General features: G+C 34.1%; 4 protein-coding genes across 14 annotated transcripts in view; 1 reads left to right on the top strand and 3 right to left on the bottom strand.

Annotated features, from left to right (window-relative positions):
* The window catches only part of LOC106100246 (ancient ubiquitous protein 1-like), a 1,258-nt gene extending 1,245 nt beyond the window's left edge, over positions 1–13 (bottom strand). The window contains exon 1 of the mRNA XM_013279041.1: positions 8–13. Within this exon, the coding sequence (XP_013134495.1) occupies positions 8–13 (6 nt within the window). The remainder of the gene's footprint in view (positions 1–7) is intronic.
* A 467-nt stretch (positions 14–480) lies between these two features.
* Positions 481–2,807, bottom strand: LOC106100263 (ancient ubiquitous protein 1 homolog). Of its 2 annotated transcripts, none has more exons than XM_013279061.1 (5): positions 2,614–2,807; positions 2,341–2,507; positions 1,928–2,040; positions 1,493–1,566; positions 481–661 (listed from the first exon to the last, which is right to left on the bottom strand). In XM_013279061.1, the coding sequence occupies exons 1-5, from the start codon at positions 2,649–2,651 to the stop codon at positions 496–498; spliced, it is 558 nt and encodes a 185-aa protein (XP_013134515.1). In that variant the 5' UTR covers positions 2,652–2,807; the 3' UTR covers positions 481–495. The 2 variants fall into 2 exon arrangements, with proteins under 2 accessions (XP_013134515.1, XP_013134516.1); XM_013279062.1 differs by having other exon boundaries at positions 481–643.
* A 385-nt stretch (positions 2,808–3,192) lies between these two features.
* On the top strand, positions 3,193–5,599 carry LOC106100253 (mucolipin-3-like). Its single transcript, XM_013279048.1, has one exon. The coding sequence runs from the start codon at positions 3,457–3,459 to the stop codon at positions 5,263–5,265; it is 1,809 nt and encodes a 602-aa protein (XP_013134502.1). The 5' UTR covers positions 3,193–3,456; the 3' UTR covers positions 5,266–5,599.
* Positions 5,600–7,064: 1,465 nt separating this feature from the next.
* Positions 7,065–12,687, bottom strand: part of LOC106100286 (facilitated trehalose transporter Tret1) — a 36,278-nt gene continuing 30,655 nt past the window's right edge. For 5 of the 10 annotated variants that reach the window (XM_013279104.1, XM_013279097.1, XM_013279103.1 and 2 more), the window contains exons 2-3: positions 9,969–10,080; positions 7,065–9,618 (exon numbers count right to left, since the gene is read on the bottom strand). In XM_013279104.1, the coding sequence (XP_013134558.1) occupies positions 8,255–9,618; positions 9,969–10,080 (1,476 nt within the window). In that variant the 3' untranslated portion in view covers positions 7,065–8,254. Of the gene's footprint in view, positions 9,619–9,968; positions 10,081–10,530; positions 10,745–12,687 lie in introns of those variants that run through there. The other 5 variants (XM_013279105.1, XM_013279099.1, XM_013279107.1 and 2 more) reach the window with 3 other exon arrangements.

Here is a 12,687-nt window from a genome sequence, read left to right as displayed (position 1 = left end):
TCCACACCTTCATTACACATCGTCATCATTACCAGCCCACTTTACGTCCCCACCGAGGGGCTCGGAGCCTGCCGTAAGTTTGGGTGACTAGGCCATACTCAACCACGCTGTACTGCGAGTTTGTTGACTTCACACATACCTTTGAATTTCATAACAATGTATTCCTTCACCGTAAGAATGTCGGGTAAAATATGTACATATGAAAATTAGAAATATCGAAAATCACATTAGTATATAGCGGGATTTGAACCCAAGCAATAACTAGCTGTTGCTTGCAACTTGGCCAGAGTGAAATAATAAAAAACATGGCCTATGTTACTCACTAATAAGATAGCTTTTTAATGTTGAAAAATTATTTTAAATCAGTCCAGTGGTTTTTAAGTTATTGTATAAACATATACTAAACTAAAAATCTTACCTCTTTATAATATTAGTACAGATGGTTTTCTTTTGTTTACAAAGTTTAAATGAACAAAAAATTAGATAAAACGACGGCTACAGTAATAAAAAGGCCATTATAAACTTACTTATAGCTACTGGTTGCACCCTGTTGCCAATAGGGAAAGGCCAGTCGGTGAACTTGAGCAAAGCCCTGCCATTAGTGGGCCCTCCTTCCGGCTGCAGCAAGATGGGCTTGCTCGGACTGTCAGCAAAGTGTTGTCTGCAATTGGTGCACTTTTATCATATAATTAAAAAAAAACTATAAAAACCGAAACTACATCCTAAGATAAGCAATATCAAAAATTTTGGAACAAATCGTTCAAACTATATTTTGGATACTTTTTTTCTGTATTAAATTAAATAACAAAAATTGCATTTGTTAAAAAATTTAAAACTAATCATCTAAAATCAGTAATTATTATAATATGATATTAAATCTCATGAAACGGAGAATCCTATTTTTAATGAGAAAGCGAGACAATACAAAGAACATTTAAGATAGAAAGAGAGACGTAATTGTCAATTCCACATTTGTTTTTGGGGTAATAACTAATATTGATCCTAGTTGGACAGGAAAACTTGTAAATACCAAGGTTTCTTCCTTTTAAATGCTAGTGTTACTCTATCTGTAGAATTTAATGACAGTCTGTTGTGTCAAATAATTATAAAATGTAAATAATTATTCATTGTTTAGCGTCGGTGGCTCAGTGGTTTGAACACTTGACTTGTAATCTACAGGTGTTGGGTTCGAATCCTGCCATGTACCAATGTGATTTTTGATTTTTTGAATTTTCATATGTACATAATTTACCTGACGTTCTTACGGTGAAGGAAAACATCGTGATGCAACCTGCACCTATCGGCGAAGAAATTCAAAGATATGTGTGAAGTCAACCAACCCGCACTTGGCCAGCATGGTTGACTATGGCCTAGTCACCCTGTATTAGGGTAGGCTCTGAGCCCCTCGGTGGGGACGTATAGTGAGCTGGTGATGATGATGAAATAATTATTCAAGACAGTGAATTCTATGTTCATAGTTTCATATACTTACTTTCTTATAAATTGCGATGCATTTCTTATACCAAGAGTTGAGGCAAAAAATGGTGGTACTTTCCATTTTCTTAGCTAAAATCAACATTTATACACAATTGAAATTTGCATAAAAATTGTACTTGATTGTATGACTTCATTTTTACAAAAACTTTTATTGTTAACTCTGGGAAATAAAATTGAATAAAACTGTTGTTCTATTGAAATACAACATTATTAAATAATGTAACTAACCTTAACCTTAGTAATATTATGATTGCAAAAGTTTAGATGGACGGGTGTTAGAGTTCTTAGCGTAAGCTGCTGAAACGATCTTGATGAAATTAGGCATAGATGTAGAGGATAGTCTGTATGGACACATTGGCTACTTATTTCTTTTTTTTTAAATTTCACACTGACAGAGTCACAGGTGAAATCCTGTATTTTTATAACTTACACTAATAGTTCCAAGAACATGTGAAGCCGCAAGAGAATCCAAACATGACACATAATTGGCCACCATCACGCTGCAGCGCGGATCCCTGTTGCCTTTCAATTTTACATACACACCTGAAAAAATTCAAACAAAAATGTTATGGTCTTAAATTCTCATGACATTCATTGAAATTTAAAATTTTTGAAGGAAGTCACCTAAATATGTAAGTTTCATGGTAATTTCCTTCATTACATTAAATTAATTTTTAAACTCTTTATTAATTATTACACACTACACTGATATGAGTATAGTGTGTAATAAGAATACTCATTTTTAGAATAATTTTATTTCGAAATTTCTGAATGTAAGTTGTAAAATTTTGTAAAATGTTGCAAATTATTGTAGGAATGTTATTCAATTTATTTATAACTTACCAAACGTCCAGCAAGCGAGTGTGGACAACATCTGCCGTACACCAGATTTATCAGGGAGGATAATTGCAGCTATCCATAATATCAATCCCAAAATAATTCTTAAACTCATCAAAAGTAGTCCCAAAGGTAAATAGAAGAGAAACTGGAGTAAATTATCACCCGTAAACCTGAAAGGACAAACATACGGTAGTAAACTTCGAAAGAAAACAACGCAATCTTGCATTGGTGTTGGAAGTTCATCTTACTTTCCCCAAAATGTAAACTAACACTGACCTTTGTTTATTGAATAACTTGTCGACTGTTAACGTCATTTTCTATTTTATCGACACGGACCAGTTTTTACGAGAATAAGACGAAGTTCATTAAACGCGTAGAATTAAATTTATGAAGAAATTACAAATTCTTTCGAAGAAAATTCTTGAAGTTCCTGATAATATACGACAAACATGGACAGTACTTGTCATAGATTACGGACCACAGACGAAAATTATCAATTTGACATTTCCCTGATAATAATAACAGATAATAAAATAACACGTCTTCGGTAGTTATTAATAATGAAAATGGTAAAACCATTATGATTATTCTTACTCAACAATACTCTACAATAAACTTAATAATAAATTAAAATGACGCGTAGTTTACTTTTTTTCGAAGAATCGAATTTGACCTAGTACAATGGATTAAAATAAATTTTGGAGAAAATAACTGCAAATAATCTTAATTTTCAGTAGATTTAAGTAGGAAGGTCTGGCATCACTGATGAATTTTCAAACCAAAGACAACCTTTACACAGATAAATAATTGTAATTTGTAAACAAATATTGCTATAAAACAAAATTCCACATGTCATGACATTATTTTCATTTCAACTTTAACATTATTCAATACCTTGTTTTCTTCTGTGCTTGAATTCCTTTGTGTAGTGAACATTTTACAAATAGGACTTAGTTCTTTTTATTTGTGCGTATGGTTTCTAAATATTTTTCAACGAGAGGACAGAACTTAAGTTAGGCAATAAGTTACCTGGAATAATTTATTCCCAACGATATCAGAGTTTGTTGTTAAACTAATTGTCTGATTTTTTTAATCGAAATTTACTTAGAATTATTAATAATGGAGAGAATGAACTCATCTCCAGATGAAAACACAGGTACAGAGGAAGAAAATGAAACTATCACACCGGGGACAGATCAAGGTAATCGCAGAAATGTTCAAGGATATTCCTCATTTCCTACAACTTCCTCCAATCTAAACCAAATGGAGGAAAAAATGCGACGTAAACTGCAGTTTTTCTTTATGAATCCAATTGAGAAATGGCAAGCAAAGCGAAAATTTCCATACAAATTCGTCGTACAGGTGATTAAGATAATTTTGGTAACTTTCCAATTGTGTCTCTTCGCACATAACAGATACAATCACGTTAATTATACTTGGGACAATCGGATTACTTTCTCACATCTTTTTCTACTCGGATGGGACTCTACAAGAGAGATAAACGCCTACCCACCTGGAGCTGGACCCTTAGCTGTTTATAAAATTGATGAATTTTACAACACATTGGATTATGCATATGCAGGATACGCTAATCTGTCTAATGCTATTGGCCCATATTCATACAACGATGACAACAACAATATGCCTGACCCAGTTTTCTGCCAATACAACTATAAGCAAGGTATTATACATGGGTTCAATGAGAGTTATGAATTCAACTCGGAAGTCAATGAAACTTGTGTAAATTTTACAATACCTAATGGCCAATTACTTAAATCCAAACAATACATCAAAGATGCAGGCATGGAGATTAATTTTGCAGCATTAGTTAGGGCTAAGTTAATGTTTTCTCTAAAAACTATAAACTTCAGAGCGGCCGGTCCAATCACACCACCAGAGTGTGTCAGATTTGACATAGAAATTATATTTGATAATGAAGATCATGATGGACAGATGTCTCTGGTTCTAGAAGCAGAGCCATATAAGCTAGTCTGCAATGGAGATAAAAACTATATCACAGATAATAAAATCGATCAAATTTTACGTAGTATTCTTAACATACTGGTAATATTAATATGTTCTGCATCCCTCATGTTATGTAGTCGAGCTATATATCGAGCACAGCTCCTAAAAGAACTGACTGTGCAATTTTTCCGAAGAGCATATAATAAAGAACTTAGCTGGGATGGTCGACTAGAATTCCTCAATATATGGTACATAATGATCATTGTTAATGATTTACTCATTATCATGGGATCAGCAATAAAAGAACAAATCGAAAGGAACCAATTTACAAATGATCAATGGAATGTGTGTTCTTTATTCTTGGGTTTAGGTAATTTATTAGTCTGGTTTGGGGTTCTAAGATATCTAGGCTTCTTCAAGACGTACAATGTTGTTATACTAACATTGAAAAAGGCAGCACCAAAGATATTTAGATTTTCCTTCTGTGCTTTACTACTTTATGCTGGATTTATGTTCTGTGGCTGGCTTATACTTGGTCCGTATCATATGAAATTTAGATCTCTAGCTACAACTTCAGAGTGTTTATTTTCTCTTATTAATGGAGATGATATGTTTGCTACGTTTTCGATCATGTCAAAGAAATCACCGATGCTCTGGTGGTTCAGTCGTGTGTACTTATACTCTTTTATAAGTCTTTATATTTATGTTGTTCTGAGTCTGTTTATATCTGTAATAATGGACGCATATGATACGATAAAACAGTACTATAGCGAAGGTTTTCCCAAGAGTGATTTGCAGACTTTTATTGGTGAACCCTGTATAGAGGAAGTATCGTCAGGGTTGTACAGAACGCAGAGTTCTTCTTCGTTGAATGCTATAATGAATTCATTGTTCTGTTGCAATTTATATAGAAGTGCTTACTCAAAAATAGGTGGTAGAGGTTCAAACCTGAATATATTGTAGGCTCCTTGTTATTTAAGTTTTTTTATTAAATAATTTTAAGGATGCTGTTATGTTTTGGCAAATTGTGAGGAATTTTGCATGTGTTGATGTGAATTAAAAAAGGCTAAGTCATAAAATGATAGGTCACATGGAATATTTAATTTTTTTATGTGTAAATGTTAATTATGTAAATAAGAAATTTGTAAATGTGTAAATTATGTCAGTTGCCAGTGTAACCAAAGATTGAAAAAAATGTACCGGTAACTATAATTGGATTGCCATGAGATTTATATTTATATACTATGCATGTATTTGTAATATAGAAAGGAAGAAAATAAATTTATGTAGTAAACAAGAATTGTGTTTATTTTGTGATGAGTACAGTGACAGCATTGACTCAATTGTTATTTGATATCAAACATGGTCATGTGTTCTTTGTACATTTATTTATGTACCATACAGCTGCAATGGTTATATCACATAAATACAAGCATATCTTTGGGGATACATGTAATACAAGTTTTATTAAAAATCCTGTATACTCAAGTACACAATAAACCAACTATAGAAACTTTAATTGTGCAAATTCAATGCCTCTACACTATCGTGTTTACGGAAACTATTAAAAGTTCAAATTGTTATCTTATAAAGTACAGGGTAATTGTTATAAATTACTTTACAAAGATGCACAAATTACTTTTATTGGTTAATAAAATAAAGGAGCAATGACCCAGGTTTTATGTCGTGTCACTTGAATCCGCCCTATTTTAAATCTGGTTCCCTTTCATTTTTATTTAGTCGATGACTAAGGAGATTTAGGGACTGTCCCACCACTAGCTGATAGAGGCTCACATAGTGTAAAAATGACGTCACTGTCAGATAAGGTAACAAAATCCGATACTTTCATCACATATTTTACACGTTGGATTGTTATCGGACAAATAGCAATTTGATGGGACAGGCCTTTAATCATTCTTTTGCTACATACCCACATCATTTTAAGGATGACTACGTTGACCATAAATTTTTGCGCCTTGGTATAAAAAAATTGCGATCTTATTAGTTATTGACATGTGGGTAAGCTTTTTCCTGAAACCCACAATATCTAGTCAGATTTGATTAAAAGGTTTAGTGCCTAATTGAAATTTGATACTACTGCCTAAATGAGTCACGGGTTTTGTTTGTATTTTGCGATGCCACCGCTAGTAAATATTGTTCATATCATTTCGTACCTGATACAGATGACAGCAACAATCTTCCGTGTTTACATTTGTATAATTGCATATTGCATTCTGATAATAATGCATTTGCAAGTCGTTTTATAGTAGCATTTGCTCGCGACTTCGTCTACATGAAAATCAAAAATATAGCCTATGTCACTCAGCGATAACGTAGCTTTTTAATGGTAAAAGAATTTTTGCAATCGGGCCAGCAGTTTTCGAGTTATTTCAATACATACAAAAATCCAAAAATACAAATCCTTCCTCCTTAGTATAGACTAGTTGTGCGTTTGGTTCATTACATACTATTGACTTATTACAAATTAATTTATAAATATCAGTAACTTTTTACTTGCGCTATAACCTTACGACCCCGCCAATTAGGTTTCTATTCTATTCCGATTAGACTATTGCGCAGGATGTCGTCTTGGGGACTACCAACCTTGAGATCGTAGATTCGAATCCGCTATTCGACTGCAGTCATTAACTACTTCACACATGCTTCAGCGTTGTCAAACTGTTGAACGAAATTAAAATTAAAGATGTAAAAAAATGAAATAACTAGTTATAAATTTTTATACATTTATTAAAATATACACACTACAAACAATAACAATATTCACATTTGCTTTTCTATAATAAACATCTCCTATAAATCATAATAAAAAAATAATGTGGCTTGCGCAAGGTCCCGTTAGTTGCACTTTGTTAAATTATGTTTCTAAACATATTTATAGAAAGTTGTATTGCTCTTAGCACATAACGTTAATTAATTTTGTACAGATTTTAACGCGTTTTTGTTTTCTAAAATCAGCGATTTTAAACTGCTTTAAGAGCTTCTCAAACTGTGAAATATAAAGCCAGCAAGCCCTAAATTTTGAAATTACTTTCACCGAAAACATTTACTTAGACTTAAATCAGTATACATGACCACAATATTTTAATTCTCATTGTATTGTAAGGATGCATACACACCAAGGTTTAACAGTAACATTATGTTGCTTTAAATGTTAGATTTTCGACTACGTTTCAAAATACTTATAATCCAACTTCAGTGTATAAACAACCTAATTCTACATTTTTTATTGTTTGGAAATATTTAAAAGCATCATTATTATGCACCTAATTAAAGTAATACTAAAAACCTTGAAACAAGAATATTTTCGCGCCATTGTTTCACGTCAAATAATTTAAAATCACAAAATGTCTTTATTTAAAAAAAATAAATAACTCGGCATTAAATTATATTAAAAATAATTTTAATTGATTTAATACAAATATACAATATCGTTATTATTCTAACATTTATGGCAATTTCTGTAAATAAATTCGTTAATATTAAAATAAGTAAGTATAAAGAAAAGGATTCATTTTACTCGTATATACATTAATTTCATTTTTTCTGATATGATTTTATTAATTACAATCTCAGATAAAACACTATTCAAAACACGAATTCCTCAAGTGTCAGAACGACATACAAATTCTGAAGGTCATACAAAACGATATACCGTACAAATCGATATTAAAAATCGATATCAAATCAGCTGCCTTAAAATATTTGCTACAATTACGAATTACACTAAAAAATAACATACCATTTCCTTAATCTAAGTGTCGACAGTGGAATGCAAAATCCAGACGGAGGACAAATCTTTGGTAACACATAGACAAAAATATTGCTTTTCATAGCACAATTGTGACACCAAAGAAACAATTAGCCAATCATAGACTAACATCTAGTAAGTCTTTTTATAAAAATACTCTTCGATTCAGTCTCTTTGATTGGTTTATTTTTTTGTGGTAGTATTGCTCTGCGTCTGGGGTTCCGCACCTAACATTACCTGGATCTCGTCAAAGCTCTTTCCTTTCGTCTCCGGTATGATGAAGAAAATAAATAGAAAGCCTACCAGCATAATGCCAGCGAACATCCAGAAAACTTGTCCCTGTCCGATAGATTTGTTCAGTGAGTTAAAAGTACTGGTGACTGTAAAACTGAGCAACCAGTTGAGAGTTCCTGCGGTGGAGCCGACAAAAGCTTTAATATCGATCAAGCAGAGCTCGCCCGCCATCATCCAGGGGATGGGACCGAAACCCAGGGAGAAGGCAATAATAAACAGGGAAAGTGAGAGTAACGGCAGCCACGACATGGCCTGTACTACCGAGGATTCCGCACCGTGGACGCCTTGCATGAAGAAGAATACACCGAGAGCGGTAGAGCAGACGCACATGACTAGAGCAGAGAACAGGAGGAGAACTCTTCTGCCTAGTTTATCGACAACCAGACTGGAAACAAAGGTAGCGACCACTTGGATAACGCCGATAATGATAGTGGCAATTGCGCTCGGGATGGCAGCACCGGCGCTCGCAAAGATGGCGGACGTATTAAAGATTACAGCATTAATACCAGAGAGCTGCTGGAACAACATCAGAGCGTAGCAGATAAGAATGGCTTTAAGCGCAGTCTTCTTTGTGATAGCGGACAGAAACGATACGGGATTATTTTTCGCCTCTTCGGCTTTATTGATCAGGGTATTCAATTCAGTGTCGACGTCGTAATTCCTACCTCGGAGCCTGATTAGAGCGTCTTTCGCTTCATCGTTCCTGCCCTTTACAACTAAGAAGTTGGGACTTTCCGGCATGAAGAAGAAAACGATACCAAATATAATAGGAATTATGGTACAAAGAATGTTAAAGACGAATACACTGGTGTAGCTACCTACGACGTAGGAGAAGAGAATACCGACTGTTATCATCAGCTGGAAGTAGCTGCCGAGGGTTCCGCGAATGGAGTCCTGCGCTATCTCACTAGTGTAGGCGGGGGCGGTGACACAGAAGGCTCCTCCTGCAATACCGGTGACGATCCTCCCGGCCATGAGCATCCCGACGTTAGTCGCGAAGGTGATGAGAAGCCAGCCCAACGTGAAGGGCGCGACCAGACACAACATGGTCTTCTTCCGTCCCAACGCGTCCATGATGAGACCGATGGGGAAGCAGACGGCTGCAGCGCCGAGGTTGATAAGCGAGGAGACCCAGTCACCTTGCGATTGGGAGACTTCGAAATTATAATCGGTGCTGTTGGCTTGCGTGATTTTGAATATAACTGGAGAGGACCAACCAAGCATAGACCCGGCAGCCAACGCGCCCAGAGTGGCTGAAAAGGAAAATAATAAAATTGATTTATAGGTCATTATACACAGTTGTACAGCAACTGCCATTATTGTAATTAATCATACTATTACTATTGCATAATAGAGCATGTAACCATTTCCGGGTTCTTATCAATAATATGTATTCACCAGTCTTTTGATTAAAAAACTAAACAATGCAATGTGTAAAATGAGAAATAGAAAGAAGCCATATGTTCAGAATTATAATAACAATGAGCCACATAACCAGGTATGTTGATGCAAAGAACTAAATCCCTAAGTAAATCTTTTAATGACATTACTGGACAACCAATGCATTTCTATCTAATGTGTAATACTGTGTCATGATAATTACCCGTCAAAGCTGCAATATACTGCGGCAGCTTACGGCCCCCCTCTCCGCGTGGCTCCACCAGCGCCGCTTGCGACACGCCGATCTCAGCCATGCCGTTGTTTGCTTGCGTCTGCTGGAATAAAGAAATATTTATTAATAATCATTAAAATAGAAGATCGAAAATGTTAGTGACTAATATTGCCAATTACCAAAGAAAACAAAATCTTATACCAATCAATCAAGTTAGTGTTTATGGTTCTCCCTTTGCATATTTGGCCAGTGTAGTGTGGTAATGTTTGGTAAATTTGGAACGTACCTACAGATATTGGAATAAATTCCCAATATTGAATGGAGCATACACTTATTACTATGTAACTTATCAATACCATTATCATATAAAAAGGCTCGTTAGATACACAGGTATCCTCAGCCTGATATTTTCAGATTTTGTAGATTTATGTTTTGTTTGAAAATCTATGCTTTCATTTTACTATATTTATGGGTATTTCTAATTCATTTTATATTAATTACAAAGTAAAACGATGTGGACTTAGCTAAATAAAAGACTTTCACGGATGTTTACCTCATTTTGGATTCTGCTAGGACCAGCCTCACCAAGTAATGGTTCAGTTTCAGGGTTACGACGCTTACGGAGGCAACCAAATAAGTTAACACGCATTTTAAAAGTGTAAAAAGTTTATACAAAAATACTACACATTATTATATAAATAAAAACAACTTTTGCTTTGTTTGCGAAAACATTACGCAGCTGACTTTCGCCAACTGATAGTGACGTCAAACGTCAACTTGACGTAGCGATAACAAACGTCATGAGTCAATATTTTTGCCATAAAGAAAAATGTTAATAAAGTGTTAACAGCCTTTGGGTTAATTTTTTTATTACGTCGGTTTTTCTTAATCAGATTCCGATGAAAGTACTAATTTAGTTTGATTAGGGACGAAAACAAGAATTAGACAAAAATTAATTTAACGCCTGTAAAAATTAAATAGCAGGCATCAAAAGTTGTGAGAAGAAACATTGTTCTCTAAGGACCAAATAGAGAACATAGTAATTAGTGTTTTATTTCATATTCATAAGGAAAGGCTATTTAGGGATTATTCGTGACCATGAACTTGCTTAGGTGTAGAAGTGTGAGGTGTGCCAGAGTGGCGCCAAACAGAAATCCTGTATTTCTGATACCCCTAGTGAATAAATGTTTTGTGTATCCTGTCCTGTGCTACAAATAGATAATTTTAGATTTTAACAGTGTTTTCATGTTAAGCAAAAATAAAACTAATGACATGTTATGTCCCATTCCCCGAAAGCAGCGGATTGAATTCGAGAATTTAATTTTTTGTGCATTGGAAATTGTTGTCACGCAATATGGTAATTATTTTGTCCTTGACTTTGACAGTTGAAAAATAACGAACCACTGGCCAGCACAGCAGCGCTTCATTTGAATAATGAACAAAACACTTGGTTATTAAAATAACAAAAGACCACCTAAACGGTTTTAAGAAATTGTTTTTGTGTGCTTTTACTATTCTGTATTGAAAGTAAATAACATTGAACTTGCTTTGGTACGTTACCACAAGTATTCTTTGCCGAAAACTTGTAAAATAAATTATAAGGGATTTTTGGCGATCATGTTTGGATTGGCTATAAAATTAGAATTTATTTATATCAATAAACGAATGTTTTATTGAGGGCGGTGCAAGTAAAGTTTATTGCTCATTATCGACAACAGCTTTATTGTTATAGCTCGTATTACGATTAATCTATAACAATGTAGTTTATATATTTTATTATTATGATCCAGATATGACCGCTGGTGGGACCTGCCAGTTTGCCTTTGCCTTGTTATGGATGATAATGGAAACATCTTTGTTTTAATGGTTCACTTGTTTTTTTTTAATATGAACAAATGTCTACGTATATGTCACAATGATACTTTTACATACACAAGCCATTGTTAATTTTATGTTTTGACGCCGTAATTATTCAGAATAATATTTCAATAACTCTCAGGAGAATATTAAGCTAATCGACTTTGTGATTTTCCACGACCGGAATACGAATTGTCTTCTGTTGTTTTTTTAATTAGTGGGAAAACGTGTTTAAGTATACGTATTGCCAGTGGAAACCAAAGCTAAGGGTAAATAAATGCATGTTTTAATCAAAATTTACGAGTATCTTTTTGAGACAGGCGCATTTACTTTTTACCTAATACCGACAAATCCGTATATACATATGTATATCTATACGGAAGCAAGGAAAAGAGATAATAGCTTTTTAAACGAGCAAGGAATTAAGATAAAGAAAGAAGTAATTGCCATTATTTTTAATCTTTGAAGGTTAAACGACAATTAACACACACAAATCGAAAATAATATAATATTTTTTGAGATTAAGTACAAAATCGTAAGAATTCTAAATGCTAAAAATCTTTTAACAATGTTTTTCATGCTAAAATAGATCTTTGAGCCATCGTTTTACATTTTAAGGTTATTAATTTATTGACTTGCATTCCGTTTGTCTTCGGGGATTTTAAGACTTCCCGCGTCGAATCATAATGCCTCATCGAGGATGGATCTAGTTGTCTATGCGCAGCCATTATTTACCGTTAGTGCAAATGTTGCCCGTTCGATCTTTCTTATTTATGGCTTGACAAACGGACGAGAAAGCCGGATGTGCGTTTAATGCTATAAATCTAGACTTTTTATAAATAACATGATATTA

Source organism: Papilio polytes, unplaced genomic scaffold, assembly GCF_000836215.1.
Source record: "Papilio polytes unplaced genomic scaffold, Ppol_1.0 DF824058.1, whole genome shotgun sequence".
In the NCBI taxonomy this organism is placed as follows: Eukaryota; Metazoa; Arthropoda; class Insecta; order Lepidoptera; family Papilionidae; genus Papilio; species Papilio polytes.
This window is presented reverse-complemented; position numbering and strand designations above follow the sequence as displayed.